The sequence below is a fragment of the Pseudophryne corroboree genome, chromosome 7 (assembly GCF_028390025.1).
Source record: "Pseudophryne corroboree isolate aPseCor3 chromosome 7, aPseCor3.hap2, whole genome shotgun sequence".
NCBI classification, from domain to species: Eukaryota; Metazoa; Chordata; class Amphibia; order Anura; family Myobatrachidae; genus Pseudophryne; species Pseudophryne corroboree.
In genome coordinates, this window is record NC_086450.1 from 3,141,577 (window position 1) to 3,162,915 (window position 21,339).

At 48.8% G+C, this 21,339-nt stretch overlaps 2 protein-coding genes across 6 annotated transcripts in view; one reads left to right on the forward strand and one right to left on the reverse strand.

Moving 5' to 3' along the window:
• The window catches only part of TRAK2 (trafficking kinesin protein 2), a 252,517-nt gene extending 238,721 nt beyond the window's left edge, over nucleotides 1–13,796 (reverse strand). Inside the window, exon 1 of one of the 2 annotated variants that reach the window (XM_063932597.1) lies at nucleotides 13,697–13,796. The gene's annotated coding sequence lies outside the window, so the exon portion shown is untranslated. The remainder of the gene's footprint in view (nucleotides 1–13,696) is intronic. The other variant, XM_063932596.1, reaches the window with a different exon arrangement.
• A 42-nt stretch (nucleotides 13,797–13,838) lies between these two features.
• STRADB (STE20 related adaptor beta) overlaps nucleotides 13,839–21,339 on the forward strand; it is a 185,093-nt gene continuing 177,592 nt past the window's right edge. Inside the window, exons 1-4 of one of the 4 annotated variants that reach the window (XM_063932602.1) lie at nucleotides 14,001–14,151; nucleotides 16,993–17,161; nucleotides 17,853–17,912; nucleotides 19,155–19,235. In XM_063932602.1, the coding sequence (XP_063788672.1) occupies nucleotides 17,901–17,912; nucleotides 19,155–19,235 (93 nt within the window). In that variant the 5' untranslated portion in view covers nucleotides 14,001–14,151; nucleotides 16,993–17,161; nucleotides 17,853–17,900. The other 3 variants (XM_063932599.1, XM_063932601.1, XM_063932600.1) reach the window with 3 other exon arrangements.

Genomic DNA, 21,339 nt, shown 5'->3' on the forward strand with positions numbered 1-21,339 from the left:
GGCCCTGCAGTATGACTGTAAGTACACTAATAACACTGCCACCCGCACACACCGGGCCCTGCAGTATGACTGTAAGTACACTAATAACACTACCACCCGCGCACACCGGGCCCTGCACTATGACTGTAAGTACAGTAATAACACTGCCACCAGCACACACCGGGCCCTGCACTATGACTGTAAGTACACTAATAACACTGCCACCCGCACACACCGGGCCCTGCACTATGACTGTAAGTACACTAATAACACTGCCACCCGCACACACCGGGCCCTGCACTATGACTGTAAGTACAGTAATAACACTGCCACCCGCACACACCGGGCCCTGCACTATGACTGTAAGTACACTAATAACACTGCCACCCGCACACACCGGGCCCTGCACTATGACTGTAAGTACACTAATAACACTGCCACCCGCACACACCGGGCCCTGCACTATGACTGTAAGTACACTAATAACACTACCACCCGCACACACCGGGCCCTGCACTATGACTGTAAGTACACTAATAACACTGCCACCCGCACACACCGGGCCCTGCACTATGACTGTAAGTACACTAATAACACTGCCACCCGCACACACCGGGCCCTGCACTATGACTGTAAGTACAGTAATAACACTGCCACCCGCACACACCGGGCCCTGCACTATGACTGTAAGTACACTAATAACACTGCCACCCGCACACACCGGGCCCTGCACTATGACTGTAAGTACACTAATAACACTGCCACCCGCACACACCGGGCCCTGCACTATGACTGTAAGTACAGTAATAACACTGCCACCCGCACACACCGAGCCCTGCACTATGAATGCAAGTACACTAATAACACTGCCACCCGCACACACCGGGCCCTGCACTATGACTGTAAGTACAGTAATAACACTACCACCCGCACACACCGGGCCCTGCACTATGACTGTAAGTACACTAATAACACTGCCACCCGCACACACCGGGCCCTGCAGTATGACTGTAAGTACACTAATAACACTGCCACCCGCACACACCGGGCCCTGCAGTATGACTGTAAGTACACTAATAACACTACCACCCGCGCACACCGGGCCCTGCACTATGACTGTAAGTACAGTAATAACACTGCCACCAGCACACACCGGGCCCTGCACTATGACTGTAAGTACACTAATAACACTGCCACCCGCACACACCGGGCCCTGCACTATGACTGTAAGTACACTAATAACACTGCCACCCGCACACACCGGGCCCTGCACTATGACTGTAAGTACAGTAATAACACTGCCACCCGCACACACCGGGCCCTGCACTATGACTGTAAGTACACTAATAACACTGCCACCCGCACACACCGGGCCCTGCACTATGACTGTAAGTACACTAATAACACTGCCACCCGCACACACCGGGCCCTGCACTATGACTGTAAGTACACTAATAACACTACCACCCGCACACACCGGGCCCTGCACTATGACTGTAAGTACACTAATAACACTGCCACCCGCACACACCGGGCCCTGCACTATGACTGTAAGTACACTAATAACACTGCCACCCGCACACACCGGGCCCTGCACTATGACTGTAAGTACAGTAATAACACTGCCACCCGCACACACCGGGCCCTGCACTATGACTGTAAGTACACTAATAACACTGCCACCCACACACACCGGGCCCTGCACTATGAATGTAAGTACACTAATAACACTGCCACCCGCACACACCGGGCCCTGCACTATGACTGTAAGTACACTAATAACACTGCCACCCGCACACACCGGGCCCTGCACTATGAAGGTAAGTACAGTAATAAGGAGGTCGCCGTCAGAGCAGCGATGGTCAGTGTCAGAGTGACGGGTAAATGAGGCACAGTGGGTACAGGGCACTGTGTAAGTGACAGGGGCTCCCCATGGCTGTGTGCATGACAGGGGCTCCCCATGGATGTGTGCATGACAGGGGCTCCCCATGGATGTGTGCATGACAGGGGCTCCCCATGGCTGTGTGCATGACAGGGGCTCCCCATGACTGTGTGCATGACAGGGGCTCCCCATGGCTGTGTGCATGACAGGGGCTCCCCATGGCTGTGTGCATGACAGGGGCTCCCCATGGCTGTGTGCATGACAGGGGCTCCCCATGGATGTGTGCATGACAGGGGCTCCCCATGGCTGTGTGCATGACAGGGGCTCCCCATGGCTGTGTGCATGACAGGGGCTCCGTGCATGACAGGGGCTCCCCATGGATGTGTGCATGACAGGGGCTCCCCATGGCTGTGCGCATGACAGGGGATCCCCATGGCTTGCACCTCGCACTGTTCAGGATACCTGGGCAGAGAACAGCAGTGACACAGTGACATATCATAGAGTGACACACACAGTGACATATCATAGAGTGACACACACAGTGACATATCATAGAGTGACACACACAGTGACATATCATAGAGTGACACACACAGTGACATATCATAGAGTGACACACACAGTGACATATCATAGAGTGACACACACAGTGACATATCATAGAGTGACACACACAGTGACATATCAGAGTGACACACACAGTGACATATCATAGAGTGACACACACAGTGACATATCATAGAGTGACACACACAGTGACATATCATAGAGTGACACATACAGTGACATATCATAGAGTGACACACACAGTGACATATAGAGTGACACACAGTGACATATCATAGAGTGACACACACAGTGACATATCATAGAGTGACACACACAGTGACATATCATAGAGTGACACACACAGTGACATATCATAGAGTGACACACAGTGACATATCATAGAGTGACACACACAGTGACATATCATAGTGACACACACAGTGACATATCAGAGTGACACACACAGTGACATATCATAGAGTGACACACACAGTGACATATCATAGAGTGACACACACAGTGACATATCAGAGTGACACACACAGTGACATATCATAGAGTGACACACACAGTGACATATCATAGAGTGACACACACAGTGACATATCATAGAGTGACACACACAGTGACATATCATAGAGTGACACACACAGTGACATATCATAGAGTGACACACACAGTGACATATCATAGAGTGACACACACAGTGACATATCAGAGTGACACACACAGTGACATATCATAGAGTGACACACACAGTGACATATCATAGAGTGACACACACAGTGACATATCATAGAGTGACACATACAGTGACATATCATAGAGTGACACACACAGTGACATATAGAGTGACACACAGTGACATATCATAGAGTGACACACACAGTGACATATCATAGAGTGACACACACAGTGACATATCATAGAGTGACACACACAGTGACATATCATAGAGTGACACACACAGTGACATATCATAGAGTGACACACACAGTGACATATCATAGAGTGACACACACAGTGACATATCAGAGTGACACACACAGTGACATATCATAGAGTGACACACACAGTGACATATCATAGAGTGACACACACAGTGACATATCAGAGTGACACACACAGTGACATATCATAGAGTGACACACACAGTGACATATCATAGAGTGACACACACAGTGACATATCATAGAGTGACACACACAGTGACATATCATAGAGTGACACACACAGTGACGCCTGCACACACCGGACGGCTGGGATAGTAACATATACTGCACATAAACAAGGTAGTAATAATATATATATATGTGTGTACATGGTGTATACAGCTCATACACAGGGCGCCCAGCCCAGGGTAACAGGGAGTGTGACAGGGTTACACCACACAGCAGGGATGGGATATTGACATGTATGTATATAGTGTATACAGTAGGGGTGGGACATGTGACATATGTATATGGTAGTGTTCACTCTAGGATTTTTTTAGGGGAGGGTGCTGATCACGGGGAGGGCACATTATTCAGTTAGAAGGGCAAAATTAGGTACATACTAAAATGCTTGGTCCTCCCATTTCCACATGCTAAAGAATGGACAGTGCAAAAATTTAGGGGCGTTGTTTTTCGTGGGGAAGGGGCATGGCCACATAATAGTGGCACTTCCCATTACACCACACAGTAGTGCAGCTAATACACACTGCACCGGGTAGAACCTCCTATACACACTGCGACAGGTAGAGCACGTTATACACATTGCACCAGGCAGAGCACGTTATACACATTGCGCCAGGTACAGCACGTTATACACATTGCGCCAGGCAGAGCACATTATACACATTGCACCAGGTAGAGCACATTATACACATTGCACCAGGCAGAGCACATTATACACATTGCACCAGGCAGAGCACATTATACACATTGCACCAGGCAGAGCACATTATACACATTGCACCAGGCAGAGCACATTATACACATTGCACCAGGCAGAGCACGTTATACACATTGCACCAGGCAGAGCACGTTATACACATTGCGCCAGGTAGAGCACGTTATACACATTGCACCAGGCAGAGCACATTATACACATTGCACCAGGCAGAGCACATTATACACATTGCACCAGGCAGAGCACGTTATACACATTGCACCAGGTAGAGCACGTTATACACATTGCACCAGGTAGAGCACATTATACACATTGCACCAGGCAGAGCACGTTATACACATTGCACCAGGTAGAGCACGTTATACACATTGCACCAGGTGGAGCACGTTATACACATTGCACCAGGTACAGCACATTATACACATTGCACCAGGTAGAGCACATTATACACATTGCACCAGGTAGAGCACATTATACACATTGCACCAGGCAGAGCACATTATACACATTGCACCAGGCAGAGCACGTTATACACATTGCGCCAGGCAGAGCACGTTATACACATTGCGCCGGGTACAGCACGTTACACACTTTGCACCAGGTACAACACGTTCTACACATTGCGCCAGGTACAGCACGTTATACACATTGCGCCAGGTACAGCACGTTATACACATTGCACCAGGTAGAGCACGTTATACACATTGCACCAGGTAGAACACGTTATACACATTGCACCAGGCAGAGCACGTTATACACATTGCGCCAGGCAGAGCACGTTATACACATTGCGCCAGGCAGAGCACGTAATACACATTGCGCCAGGCAGAGCACGTTCTACACATTGCGCCAGGCAGAGCACGTTCTACACATTGCGCCAGGCAGAGCGCGTTATACACATTGCGCCAGGCAGAGTGCGTTATACACATTGCGCCAGGCAGAGAGCGTTATACACATTGCGCCAGGCGGAGCGCGTTATACACATTGCGCCAGGCGGAGCGCGTTATACACATTGCGCCAGGCGGAGCACGTTATACACATTGCACCAGGTACAGCACATTATACACATTGCACCAGGTAGAGCACATTATACACATTGCACCAGGCAGAGCACATTATACACATTGCACCAGGCAGAGCACGTTATACACATTGCGCCAGGCAGAGCACGTTATACACATTGCGCCGGGTACAGCACGTTATACACTTTGCACCAGGTACAACACGTTCTACACATTGCGCCAGGTACAGCACGTTATACACATTGCGCCAGGTACAGCACGTTATACACATTGCACCAGGTAGAGCACGTTATACACATTGCACCAGGTAGAACACGTTATACACATTGCACCAGGCAGAGCACGTTATACACATTGCGCCAGGCAGAGCACGTTATACACATTGCGCCAGGCAGAGCACGTTATACACATTGCGCCAGGCAGAGCACGTTATACACATTGCGCCAGGCAGAGCACGTTATACACATTGCGCCAGGCAGAGCACGTTATACACATTGCGCCAGGCAGAGCACCTAATACACATTGCGCCAGGCAGAGCACGTTCTACACATTGCGCCAGGCAGAGCGCGTTCTACACATTGCGCCAGGCAGAGCGCGTTATACACATTGCGCCAGGCAGAGCGCGTTATACACATTGCGCCAGGCAGAGAGCGTTATACACATTGCGCCAGGCAGAGCGCGTTATACACATTGCGCCAGGCAGAGCGCGTTATACACATTGCTCCAGTTAGAACGCGTTATACACACTGCGCCCGGTAGAGCGCGTTATACACATTGCGCCAGGCAGAGAGCGTTATACACATTGCGCCAGGCAGAGCACGTTATACACATTGCGCCAGGCAGAGCACGTTATACACATTGCGCCAGGCAGAGCACGTTATACACATTGCGCCAGGCAGAGCACGTTATACACATTGCGCCAGGCAGAGCACGTTATACACATTGCGCCAGGCAGAGCACCTAATACACATTGCGCCAGGCAGAGCACGTTCTACACATTGCGCCAGGCAGAGCGCGTTCTACACATTGCGCCAGGCAGAGCGCGTTATACACATTGCGCCAGGCAGAGCGCGTTATACACATTGCGCCAGGCAGAGAGCGTTATACACATTGCGCCAGGCAGAGCGCGTTATACACATTGCGCCAGGCAGAGCGCGTTATACACATTGCTCCAGTTAGAACGCGTTATACACACTGCGCCCGGTAGAGCGCGTTATACACATTGCGCCAGGCAGAGAGCGTTATACACATTGTGCCAGGCAGAGAGCGTTATACACATTGCGCCAGGCAGAGCGCGTTATACACATTGCGCCAGGCAGAGCGCATTATACACATTGCGCCAGGCAGAGAGCGTTATACACATTGCGCCAGGCAGAGCGCGTTATACACATTGCGCCAGGCAGAACGCGTTATACACATTGCGCCAGGCAGAGCGCGTTATACACACTGCACCAGGCAGAACGCATTATACACATTGCGCCAGGCAGAACGCATTATACACATTGCGCCAGGCAGAGCGCGTTATACACATTGCGCCAGGCAGAACGCATTATACACACTGCGTCAGGCAGAGCGCGTTATACACACTGCGCCAGGCAGAACGCATTATACACATTGCGCCAGGCAGAACGCATTATACACATTGCGCCAGGCAGAGCGCGTTATACACACTGCGCCAGGCAGAGCGCGTTATACACACTGCGCCAGGCAGAGCGCGTTATACACACTGCGCCAGGCAGAACGCATTATACACACTGCGCCAGGCAGAGCGCGTTATACACACTGCGCCAGGCAGAGCGCGTTATACACATTGCGCCAGGCAGAGCGCGTTATACACATTGCGCCAGGCAGAGCGCGTTATACACATTGCGCCAGGCAGAGCGCGTTATACACATTGCGCCAGGCAGAGCGCGTTATACACATTGCGCCAGGCAGAGCGCGTTATACACATTGCGCCAGGCAGAGCGCGTTATACACATTGCGCCAGGCAGAGCGCGTTATACACATTGCGCCAGGCAGAGCGCGTTATACACATTGCGCCAGGCAGAGCGCGTTATACACATTGCGCCAGGCAGAGCGCGTTATACACATTGCGCCAGGCAGAGTGCGTTATACATATTGCTCCAGTTAGAACGCGTTATACACAATGCACCCGGTAGAGCACACTGCACCAGGTAAGAGCACTGAGGCACACTGCACCAGGTAAGAGCACTGAGGCACACTGCACCAGGTAAGAGCACTGAGGCACACTGCACCAGGTAAGAGCACTGAGGCACACTGCACCAGGTAAGAGCACTGAGGCACACTGCACCAGGTAAGAGCACTGAGGCACACTGCACCAGGTAAGAGCACTGAGGCACACTGCACCAGGTAAGAGCACTGAGGCACACTGCACCAGGTAAGAGCACTGAGGCACACTGCACCAGGTAAGAGCACTGAGGCACACTGCACCAGGTAAGAGCACTGAGGCACACTGCACCAGGTAAGAGCACTGAGGCACACTGCACCAGGTAAGAGCACTGAGGCACACTGCACCAGGTAAGAGCACTGAGGCACACTGCACCAGGTAAGAGCACTGAGGCACACTGCACCAGGTAAGAGCACTGAGGCACACTGCACCAGGTAAGAGCACTGAGGCACACTGCAGTAACCACCTTGTCCCCCCCCAGGGCCGTAGCGGACACCTCAAAGCAAGAGCGACAGCGAGGCCACCGCCTCAGACGGCACCGCGGGAAGCCCCAGTCACAAAGCCCAGCTTTACCTACAAGATCATGGAGGACACCGATCCCTGCAAATCGCCAGCACCCCCAGAAACGCTGTGGCAACCCATCCATCACCCGCACTCGGCACTAGCCTTCACTCACCTGCCGCAAGCAGCCAGGCGCCAAAGAGGAAGGGAAATTGGCTCCACCTCCTCTTTACATCATTCAGCCCGGGACCAGCATCAGGCAAACATACAAAAATCCCCCTTAGGGATTGGCCTAATGAGGAGCGCGTCACCGGGTCTTTGCAATCACTGGGGACAGTGTGCTTAATGTGTCCGGCGGCGTGGTGGGGTCCGGCGGGCAGCAAAGTGCGGGGCGGGAGGGCGCACGCAAACGGGCAGGGCGGCATTTAGGTGTCTAAAAAAGGGGCAGGGCGCAGCGCCCTGTGAAAGACACCTAGAGTGAACACTATATATGGTGTATAATGCTCACATACAGGACACCCAGGCAGGGTAACAGGGAGTGTGACAGGGTTACACCGCACAGCAGGGATGGGACATGTGACATGTATGTATATAGTGTATACAGCAGGGATGGGACATGTGACATGTATGTATATAGTGTATACAGCAGGGATGGGACATGTGACATGTATGTATATGGTGTATACAGCAGGAATGGGACATGTGACATGTATGTATATAGTGTATACAGCAGGGATGGGACATGTGACATGTATGTATATGGTGTATACAGCAGGGATGGGACATGTGACATGTATGTATATGGTGTATACAGCAGGGATGGGACATGTATGTATATGGTGTATACAGCAGGGATGGGACATGTGACATGTATATATATGGTGTATACAGCAGGGATGGGACATGTGACATGTATGTATATGGTGTATACAGCAGGGATGGGACATGTGACATGTATATGGTGTATACAGCAGGGATGGGACATGTGGCATGTATGTATATGGTGTATACAGCAGGGATGGGACATGTGACATTTATGTATATAGTGTATACAGCAGGGATGGGACATGTGACATGTATGTATATAGTGTATACAGCAGGGATGAAACATGTGACATGTATGTATATGGTGTATACAGCAGGGATGGGACATGTGACATGTATGTATATGGTGTATACAGCAGGGATGGGACATGTGACATTTATGTATATAGTGTATACAGCAGGGATGGGACATGTGACATGTATGTATATAGTGTATACAGCAGGGATGGGACATGTGACATGTATGTATATGGTGTATACAGCAGGAATGGGACATGTGACATGTATGTATATAGTGTATACAGCAGGGATGGGACATGTGACATGTATGTATATGGTGTATACAGCAGGGATGGGACATGTGACATGTATGTATATGGTGTATACAGCAGGGATGGGACATGTATGTATATGGTGTATACAGCAGGGATGGGACATGTGACATGTATATATATGGTGTATACAGCAGGGATGGGACATGTGACATGTATGTATATGGTGTATACAGCAGGGATGGGACATGTGTCATGTATATGGTGTATACAGCAGGGATGGGACATGTGGCATGTATGTATATGGTGTATACAGCAGGGATGGGACATGTGACATTTATGTATATAGTGTATACAGCAGGGATGGGACATGTGACATGTATGTATATAGTGTATACAGCAGGGATGAAACATGTGACATGTATGTATATGGTGTATACAGCAGGGATGGGACATGTGACATGTATGTATATGGTGTATACAGCAGGGATGGGACATGTGACATGTATGTATATAGTGTATACAGCAGGGATGGGACATTTGACATGCATGTATATAGTGTATACAGCAGGGATGGGACATGTGACATGTATGTATATGGTGTATACAGCAGGGATGGGACATGTGACATGTATGTCTATGGTGTATACAGCAGGGATGGGACATGTGACATGTATGTCTATGGTGTATACAGCAGGGATGGGACATGTATGTCTATGGTGTATACAGCAGGGATGGGACATGTGACATGTATGTCTATGGTGTATACAGCAGGGATGGGACATGTGACATGCATGTATATAGTGTAAACAGCAGGGATGGGACATGTGACATGTATGTATATGGTGTATACAGCAGGGATGGGACATGGGACATGTAACATGTATGTATATGGTGTATACAGCAGGGATGGGACATGTAACATGTATGTATATGGTGTATACAGCAGGGATGGGACATGCATGTATATAGTGTATACAGCAGGGATGGGACATGTGGCATGTATGTATATAGTGTATACAGCAGGGATGGGACATGTAACATGTATGTATATAGTGTATACAGCAGGGATGGGACATGTGGCATGTATGTATATAGTGTATACAGCAGGGATGGGAAATGTGACATGTATGTATATAGTGTATACAGCAGGGATGGGACATGTATGTATATAGTGTATATAGCAGGGATGGGACATGTGACATGTATGTATATAGTGTATACAGCAGGGATGGGACATGTGACATGTATGTATATAGTGTATACAGCAGGGATGAAACATGTGACATGTATGTATATAGTGTATACAGCAGGGATGGGACATGTGACATGTATGTATATAGTGTATACAGCAGGTAATGACATGTATGTATATAGTGTATACAGCAGGGATGGGACATGTGACATGCATGTATATAGTGTATACAGCAGGGATGGGACATGTGACATGCATGTATATAGTGTATACAGCAGGGATGGGACATGTGACATGCATGTATATAGTGTATACAGCAGGGATGGGACATGTGACATGTATGTATATAGTGTATACAGCAGGGATGGGACATGTATGTATATAGTGTATACAGCAGGGATGGGACATGTGACATGTATGTATATAGTGTACACAGCAGGGATGGGACATGTGACATGTATGTATATAGTGTATACAGCAGGGATGGGACATGTGACATGTATGTATATAGTGTACACAGCAGGGATGGGACATGTGACATGTATGTATATAGTGTATACAGCAGGGATGGGACATGTGACATGTATGTATATAGTGTATACAGCAGGGATGAAACATGTGACATGTATGTATATAGTGTATACAGCAGGGATGGGACATGTGACATGTATGTATATAGTGTATACAGCAGGGATGGGACATGTATGTATATAGTGTATACAGCAGGTAATGACATGTATGTATAGTGTGTATACAGCAGGGATGGGACATGTGACATGTATGTATATAGTATATACAGCAGGGATGTGACATGTATGTATATAGTGTATACAGCAGGTAATGACATGTATGTATATAGTGTATACAGCAGGTAATGACATGTATGTATATAGTGTATACAGCAGGTAATGACATGTATGTATAGTGTGTATACAGCAGGGATGGGACATGTGACATGCATGTATATAGTATATACAGCAGGGATGTGACATGTATGTATATAGTATATACAGCAGGTAATGACATGTATGTATATAGTGTATACAGCAGGTAATGACATGTATGTATATAGTGTATACAGCAGGTAATGACATGTGACATGTATGTATATAGTGTATACAGCAGGTAATGACATGTATGTATATAGTGTATACAGCAGGTAATGACATGTATGTATATAGTGTATACAGCAGGTAATGACATGTATGTATATAGTGTATACAGCAGGTAATGACATGTATGTATATAGTGTATACAGCAGGTAGTGACATGTATGTATATAGTGTATACAGCAGGTAGTGACATGTATGTATATAGTGTATACAGCAGGTAGTGACATGTATGTATATAGTGTATACAGCAGGTAGTGACATGTATGTATATAGTGTATACAGCAGGTAGTGACATGTATGTATATAGTGTATACAGCAGGTAGTGACATGTATGTATATAGTGTATACAGCAGGGATGTGACATGTATGTATATAGTGTATACAGCAGGTAGTGACATGTATGTATATAGTGTATACAGCAGGTAATGACATGTATGTATATAGTGTATACAGCAGGGATGTGACATGTATGTATATAGTGTATACAGCAGGTAGTGACATGTATGTATATAGTGTATACAGCAGGTAATGACATGTATGTATATAGTGTATACAGCAGGGATGTGACATGTATGTATATAGTGTATACAGCAGGTAATGACATGTATGTATATAGTGTATACAGCAGGTAGTGACATGTATGTATATAGTGTATACAGCAGGTAATGACATGTATGTATATAGTGTATACAGCAGGTAATGACATGTATGTATATAGTGTATACAGCAGGGATGTGACATGTATGTATATAGTGTATACAGCAGGTAATGACATGTATGTATATAGTGTATACAGCAGGTAATGACATGTATGTATATAGTGTATACAGCAGGTAGTGACATGTATGTATATAGTGTATACAGCAGGTAGTGACATGTATGTATATAGTGTATACAGCAGGTAGTGACATGTATGTATATAGTGTATACAGCAGGTAGTGACATGTATGTATATAGTGTATACAGCAGGTAATGACATGTATGTATATAGTGTATACAGCAGGTAGTGACATGTATGTATATAGTGTATACAGCAGGTAGTGACATGTATGTATATAGTGTATACAGCAGGTAGTGACATGTATGTATATAGTGTATACAGCAGGTAGTGACATGTATGTATATAGTGTATACAGCAGGGATGTGACATGTATGTATATAGTGTATACAGCAGGTAATGACATGTATGTATATAGTGTATACAGCAGGTAATGACATGTATGTATATAGTGTATACAGCGGGTAATGACATGTATGTATATAGTGTATACAGCAGGTAGTGACATGTATGTATATAGTGTATACAGCAGGTAGTGACATGTATGTATATAGTGTATACAGCAGGTAATGACATGTATGTATATAGTGTATACAGCAGGGATGTGACATGTATGTATATAGTGTATACAGCAGGTAGTGACATGTATGTATATAGTGTATACAGCAGGTAGTGACATGTATGTATATAGTGTATACAGCAGGTAGTGACATGTATGTATATAGTGTATACAGCAGGTAGTGACATGTATGTATATAGTGTATACAGCAGGTAATGACATGTATGTATATAGTGTATACAGCAGGTAGTGACATGTATGTATATAGTGTATACAGCAGGTAGTGACATGTATGTATATAGTGTATACAGCAGGTAGTGACATGTATGTATATAGTGTATACAGCAGGTAGTGACATGTATGTATATAGTGTATACAGCAGGGATGTGACATGTATGTATATAGTGTATACAGCAGGGATGTGACATGTATGTATATAGTGTATACAGCAGGTAGTGACATGTATGTATATAGTGTATACAGCAGGTAATGACATGTATGTATATAGTGTATACAGCAGGTAATGACATGTATGTATATAGTGTATACAGCGGATAATGACATGTATGTATATAGTGTATACAGCTCACACACAGGACACCCAGGCAGGGTTACACCGCACAGCAGGGATGGGACATGTGGCATGTATGTATATAGTATGTACGGGTATACTGTATGACCTGTGTGTATACGGTGTGTGCAGGAGAAGACAGAACCAGACCGACCTCCTCCCGTCCAGCAGCTCCCGCCCTCCGGTCCCCCCAGCGGCTCCGGGTCTGCGGCAGCACAGGGCGGGCCTTCCTCCTGCTCACCGGCTCCCACACTGCCCGTAACGTCACCCCCAGCTCCTCCAATAGCGCCGCTCCGCTCAGAGCTGTCACTCATTCACCATAGAGAGGAGACGCGGCCAGAGCGAGCCTGGATGACGCTGTGGCCGCCATGTTTACCATGGGCAGGATGCCCACATGCCAGCAGCTGTACAGAGGCACACCGGCGGTCCGGCGCAGGCAGTGGCACGGTGAGGTAATGGCAGTACGGCGCTGATATGAGATGCACACCCGGCTGCAGGGTGGTATCTCCGGGCGCGGGGCGATGACGTGAGGCGGCGGCAGACTGCCTCCTCTATGGGCTGGATGGTGTCTCCCTGGCCGGCACAGAGGGCTCCGTAGCGGCGACATAAGTAACTACCGCCTAATGCACGGGGAGGGGCCCCTGTCTCCTGATCCCTTCCCTAAGGAGTCACCAACATCTCATCTCTTCTCTGCAGACCCTCTGAGGTGCCCCCATCGTCTCCTCCCTTACCTGAGGCGCCCCCATCGTCACCCCACTTACCTGAGGTGCCCCCATCGTCTCCTCCCTTACCTGAGGCGCCCCCATCGTCTCCTCCCTTACCTGAGGCGCCCCCATCGTCACCCCACTTACCTGAGGTGCCCCCATCGTCTCCTCCCTTACCTGAGGCGCCCCCATCGTCTCCTCCCTTACCTGAGGCGCCCCCATCGTCTCCTCCCTTACCTGAGGCGCCCCCATCGTCTCCTCCCTTACCTGAGGCGCCCCCATCGTCACCCCACTTACCTGAGGTGCTCCCATCGTCTCCTCCCTTAACTGAGGCGCCCCCATCGTCTCCTCCCTTACCTGAGGTGCCCCCATCGTCACCCCACTTACCTGAAGTGCCCCCATCGTCTCCTCCCTTACCTGAGGGGCCTCCATCGTCTCCTCCCTTACCTGAGGTGCCCCCATCGTCACCCCACTTACCTGAGGTGCTCCCATCGTCTCCTCCCTTACCTGAGGTGCCCCCATTGTCACCCCACTTACCTGATGTGCTCCCATCATCTCCTCCCTTACCTGAGGTGCCCCCATCGTCTCCTCCCTTACCTGAGGTGCCCCCATCGTCACCCCACTTACCTGAGGTGCCCCCATCGTCACCTCCCTTACCTGAGGTGCCCCCATCGTCTCCTCCCTTACCTGAGGTGCCCCCATCGTCTCCTCCCTTACCTGAGGTGCCCCCATCGTCTCCTCCCTTACCTGAGGTGCCCCCATCGTCACCCCACTTACCTGAGGTGCACCCATCGTCTCCTCCCTTACCTGAAGTGCCCCCAACGTCACCCCACTTACCTGAGATGCCCCCATCGTCTCCTCCCTTACCTGGGGGTGCTCCCATCGTCTCCTCCCTTACCTGAGGTGCTCCCATCGTCTCCTCCCTTACCTGAGGTGCTCCCATCGTCTCCTCCCTTACCTGAGGTGCTCCCATCGTCACCCCACTTACCTGAGGTGCTCCCATCGTCTCCTCCCTTACCTGAGGTGCCCCCATCGTCACCCCACTTACCTGAGGTGCTCCCATCGTCTCCTCCCTTACCTGAGGTGCCCCCATCGTCACCCCACTTACCTGAGGTGCTCCCATCGTCTCCTCCCTTACCTGAGGTGCCCCCATCGTCACCTCCACTTACCTGAGGTGCCCCCATCGTCTCCTCCCTTACCTCAGGTGCCCCCATCGTCTCCTCCCTTACCTCAGGTGCCCCCATCGTCTCCTCCCTTACCTCAGGTGCCCCCATCGTCTCCTCCCTTACCTCAGGTGCCCCCATCGTCTCCTCCCTTACCTCAGGTGCCCCCATCGTCTCCTCCCTTACCTCAGGTGCCCCCATCGTCTCCTCCCTTACCTCAGGTGCCCCCATCGTCTCCTCCCTTACCTCAGGTGCCCCCATCGTCTCCTCCCTTACCTCAGGTGCCCCATCGTCTCCTCCCTTACCTCAGGTGCCCCCATCGTCTCCTCCCTTACCTCAGGTGCCCCCATCTCCTCATCACTCCCCAGAGGGTGCCCCATCATTTCCTCCTTCCTCTGAGGGTTTTAAATCTCCTCATTCCCCCTCTGAGGTGCCCCTATTGTCTACTTCCTTGCCTAAGGCGCCTCCTTGCTCATTCTTCTCTCCTGAGAGTGGCTTGTAATTTCATCCCTCCACTGAGGGTTTCACATCTCCTCATTCCTCCTCTGAGGTGCCCCCATCATCAGTCCCCTGAGAATCCCACATTATTTATCCCTCCTCTGAGTGGTTCCCATCTCCTCATTCCTCCTCTGAGGTGCTCCTATCATCTCATCCCTTCTCTGCTGACCCTCTGAGGTGCCCCCACCGTCTTCTCCCTTGCCTGAGGTGCCCCCACTGTCTCCTCCCTTGCCTGAGGTGCCCCCACTGTCTCCTCCCTTGCCTGAGGTGCCCCCGCTGTCTCCTCCCTTGCCTGAGGTGCCCCCGCTGTCTCCTCCCTTGCCTGAGGTGCCCCCGCTGTCTCCTCCCTTGCCTGAGGTGCCCCCGCTGTCTCCTCCCTTGCCTGAGGTGCCCCCGCTGTCTCCTCCCTTGCCTGAGGTGCCCCCGCTGTCTCCTCCCTTGCCTGAGGTGTCCCCGCCGTCTCCTCCCTTGCCTGAGGTGTCCCCGCCGTCTCCTCCCTTGCCTGAGGTGTCCCCGCCGTCTCCTCCCTTGCCTGAGGTGTCCCCGCCGTCTCCTCCCTTGCCTGAGGTGTCCCCACCGTCTCCTCCCTTGCCTGAGGTGTCCCCACCGTCTCCTCCCTTGCCTGAGGTGTCCCCACCGTCTCCTCCCTTGCCTGAGGTGTCCCCACCGTCTCCTCCCTTGCCTGAGGTGTCCCCACCGTCTCCTCCCTTGCCTGAGGTGTCCCCACCGTCTCCTCCCTTGCCTGAGGTGTCCCCACAGTCTCCTCCCTTGCCTGAGGTGTCCCCACCGTCTCCTCCCTTGCCTGAGGTGTCCCCACCGTCTCCTCCCTTGCCTGAGGTGCCCCCACCATCTCCTCCCTTGCCTAATGTGCCCCCATCATTAGTCCCCTGAGAATCCCCCATTATTTCATCCCCCCTCTCATCCCTTCTCTGCAGACCCTCTGAGGTGCCCCCATCATCTCATCCATTCTCTGCAGACCCACAGAGGTGTCCCCATCATCCCATGTCTTCATCCCTCCTCTGAGGGGTTCCTATCCCATTATTCCCCCTCTGAGGTGCACCCATCATCTCACCCCTTCTCTGCAGACCCTCTGTGGTGCCCCCATCATCCCATCCCTTCTCTGCAGACCATCTGAGGTGCCTCCGTCATCCCATGTCTTCACCTGAATGAGTGCTGAGGAACTGCAGACAATAGACACAGAGCGATCTAGTACCGCTTATACTATACACCATCCGGAATACATTGCACAGTTAGGTACATGTACATCATATATTCTTGGTGGACACACAAGGAATCTATAAACAAAATCTATACTGACCAGTATTAGTCAGAAATATATAATGACATGATCCTGGATTTTAGTTATATTGTGTCATCAATTATATTTCCCTTGTGTTCATTATACAAGCACTGCATAGACACATCCCTCTAGGGCAGTGGTTCCAGACGTTCTTGAGTCACGGCTCCCTAGAGTATGAGTCTTTTTTTTTCACGGTACCCATGTTATAAAAGTTTTTTATTGACATATTTAAAAAAAAATAAAACTGAAATGAAGTACAGTATATTGTGCCTGCCTGTCATCCTTAGGGTCAGTCATGTGGCGGTGTACAGCTGGGCTTCTGATTGGCCACACTGGCAGCCACAACAACTCGTTCTGCCTTTTCGCTTTGACCATAAATAATTTGATTTGGTCCTGGACCACCAAGGAACCCCTGGAAGTGTCTCGTGGCACCCCAGGGAGCCTAGCACACAGTGGGAACCACTGCTCTACAGTACGGGAAACTATATATATAATATATATATTAGTTATTCCTGTAAATGCGGCTAATGCAATGTCTTTGGTCACAGTTTTAGGGTTCACTTTTTATCTAGCAACATTTACAGCAATTGTACATTCATCAAGAGAATCTGCGTAATAAACCATTCTTTCTTCCTTTGCTTCTAGAGACCTGGGTGGACTCATGAATAATCCAGCGCTCAGCAATTTAATTCAATGTCTTGTCTGGTAAGTCTCATTCATACCGTGTCTCATTGTGTCGCGCATAAAAGGATCAGTGACTTTAAAGCCCAAAACAGACTCTGGCCCCCATTTACCAACGAGTTTCCTTGCTGAAAACTCGTTTTTGGTAGTAAGTGGGACCAATTGCTATTTAACAAGGGTAATAGTGCTGCTAACTAACCTTTCATATTCCCTATACTGCGGCACACTAAAGTGTATTTAAGAACGAGCGCTATTTCTGAAATAGCACTTGCTTACCTATAATGGCCTCGTCTGCTCCGGGCAGACGTTAGGACACCGCTGCAGCGGAGTCCGTCCAGCGCTCCGGCTCCCCCCTCCCGCAGCAATACCGGCATGCATAACGCCGTGTCCGGAAATTACTACTGCGCATGTGCCGAAAAATTACCATATTCCGGCACATGCACAGACTCCCTACACACATCATTCGTCAGCGCTGATGTAATGAAAACATCAGCGCTGACGCGGCAAATACCGCATTTGCTCACCGTGGCATAGGCTCTTCTTAAATAGAAGAGCGCGATGCCACTATACCACGGCGAGTGAAACGGTATTTACCACTTCACTTATAGCTGCTTGATAAATGAGGGGGAGGGGGAGGGGGGGGGGGCTTTGTTTGAATCCATTTCCTCTGTTGTGACGTATCTAACGTGCGGATGTTCTGCTCCTGGTTCCACCGTGGGGTCATCAGAATGTGGCTACAAGTAGAGGAACAGGTAGGGAGACGACCGTGTGCGACATCTGTATCGGAGTAATTAGTACTGCTTCAGGAGCAATGCGTTCCAGCAATCACAGCTAAGTCGCAGCCTATGAGGTCAACAACAACTTTTTAACAATTAAGTTCTAGCTAAGCCTCTAAGTAATGTCCAGAATTGTAAAATGTCTCTTTTTTTCCTTTGTCTTGCAGTACTTTGTCCCCATTTAGAAAAGTTTTATGGTCCCATCTGTGTTTGCCAGTATACTAATGTCAGTGCCTTGCTGCTCATATACAGATGGAGCCCTGCTCATCTATCCCTGTAATAGGAGTAAGTCAGCCAGGGCAGTCGGACTTAATCCCCTGCTGTATTGTTCTTTCTGTATTGTATTGCAGCTGAGAACAATAGATGAAGGGCTTATGCTAATACGCCTTGGTGCACCATGGCGCAGCAGAGGCGGCTAGATGAGCCAGGTTCCATCTGTAATAGTGACCTCAGATCTAGGTAGTGACCGCTGACTGTGTTGTCGCTATAGGATTGTTCCTGCCTGAGACGGACGCCGGTGAAAGCAATAAGCCAGCATAAGGAGTCCTCTAGCAGCATCTATCCACACTGGGTGAGCAGCCGCCTCTTCTGGAAAACCTTCCAGCCTCACTGATACATTCCGTTCTTGTGCAGCATTGCATTATACACTATGTAATAAAGGTTTCCTGTCTGATTTCCTTTCCTTGCTACATACCGTGGGTGGCGCTATGGCGCACGTGTACCCGCTAATCCGCAATCTATAAAGCTGATGCCCGTGCAGGAGTGATCTCCCTGTAATATCTCGCTGTTCTGCACATCAGAGGGTCACCCCACCGTCATAAGGATCTCACAGGAATTATAAACAGTGGGGGTGATGGATCAAGCAATGGAGAGCCAACCAATAAGCTGCTACCTATTATTTCATGGAATGTACTTGATAATTGTTACTTCCAAGCTGATTGGTTGCCATGGGCAACTCCTCCCACTTCTCCACTGGTTGATGTTCCAGAATTACACGTAACTCACAGTTGTGTTACACCCTCTCAAGGCAGCAGAGACGCAGTCAATTGCTGTCGGCACTTTAGCTGGGATAAAATGTTGCCCTTAATTCCCCCCCCCACTGTACCGTTAAACCTCAGTTGAAGGCTTTGAGCTTGGTGCATAGATACAGTGTATCCCTAACCTTAGCTAGCGCTTCTAGCAGTAATTCCGACCACTGAGTCTATCGCTGAGACGGTCGGTGGGTGAGGGTGTATTTACATTAACTACTGTTGTGTCTCAAGTCGGATGTCATGATTTACTGATTATAGCTGATGCTTTGCTGTAGTGCCTTTATATCTGGAATGTGTATATTGTGATATGGATTGTGTATACACCGGGCTGTTAGAGTGACGTCTAAGGCTCATAATGAAGAGGAATTTGGGCAACAGCTACTTCAGGGGATGCTCTGGCCAGTTATTCAAAAAGAAAAAAAAAATCAGTTACAAATGTTGTCACCAGGGGGCGATACAGATCACTTGAAGAGTAACACAATTGTTCCGTTTGTCCTCCATTGTGGTCAACAACAGTTTCCATTGGAAGAATAACATTCATGTCAGGTGGAATAGCCAGCAATAACATCCGACCTGACTTCCTTCATGATCAACTAATAGTTACAGGGGATAAGATCCAGTGACCGGGGTTGCAGGGGGTGAGATCCAGTGACCGAGGGGTTGCAGGGGGTGAGATCCAGTGATCGGGGGGTTGCAGGGGGTAAGATCCAGTGATCGGGGGGTTGCAGGGGGTGAGAGCCAGTGATCGGGGTTGCAGGGGGGTGAGAGCCAGTGATCGGAGTGGACGATGTCAGACAATAGCTGCGGATGACACGTTCTCTGGTAAAGTGTTGCCGTAGTAACTAATTAGTATGTATCTAGTATATATTCCAGTAAGTAGCTAGCACACCTGCGAGGTACCTGTAGTTGGCACATCCTGCGAGGTACCAGTAGCTGGCACATTCTGCGAGGTACCTGTAGCTGGCACATCCTGCGAGGTACCAGTAGCTGGCACATCCTGCGAGGTTAAAACTAACAGGAATAGTTCCGCAACAGGTTATTGATACAGACAATAACCAAAGTAGGTTCTTGGTCTGTGACCAACTTTAAACAAATAATGTATACAAAGTGTATCAATTACCAGTCGGTGGTGCTCCCAGAGTCAATAAGTTTCAAGCAAAAAAACGGAGAGGAGAAAGACTCTTTGTTGGGGCACTCTTTGTCAAATATTAGACATTTAAAACATAACTTTTAATAATTATATTAAGAATAAAGTGACACGTTTGCAATTAGTAATGCATTGCTTATCTTAACAAATTAGTTAACAAATGTAAAGATAGTGAGCGCCTTGGTGAGAATTATTGGTAATCAATAAATAATTAATTTAAACTGGGAAAGGGTCTGTCTATAATATATGACAGATTATTTTTTTCTTCCAGATCCCAGTAAGAAAAGGATACCTTGGTTTAGTTACCTCCGTATTTATGAATGCTTTGAATGAAAGGGAGAGTATGTGTGATAAGGCAAATTTGAATGTAGCCTATATGGGTTCTTGAACACCTTCTGCTCTATGTTTAGGCAGCCGTGTACCCGGGAAGGCTTTTGCTTAATAAGTATTGTATCATTCGGCTTTCTACTACGGACAGAAGTCTGAAAGTCCGAATA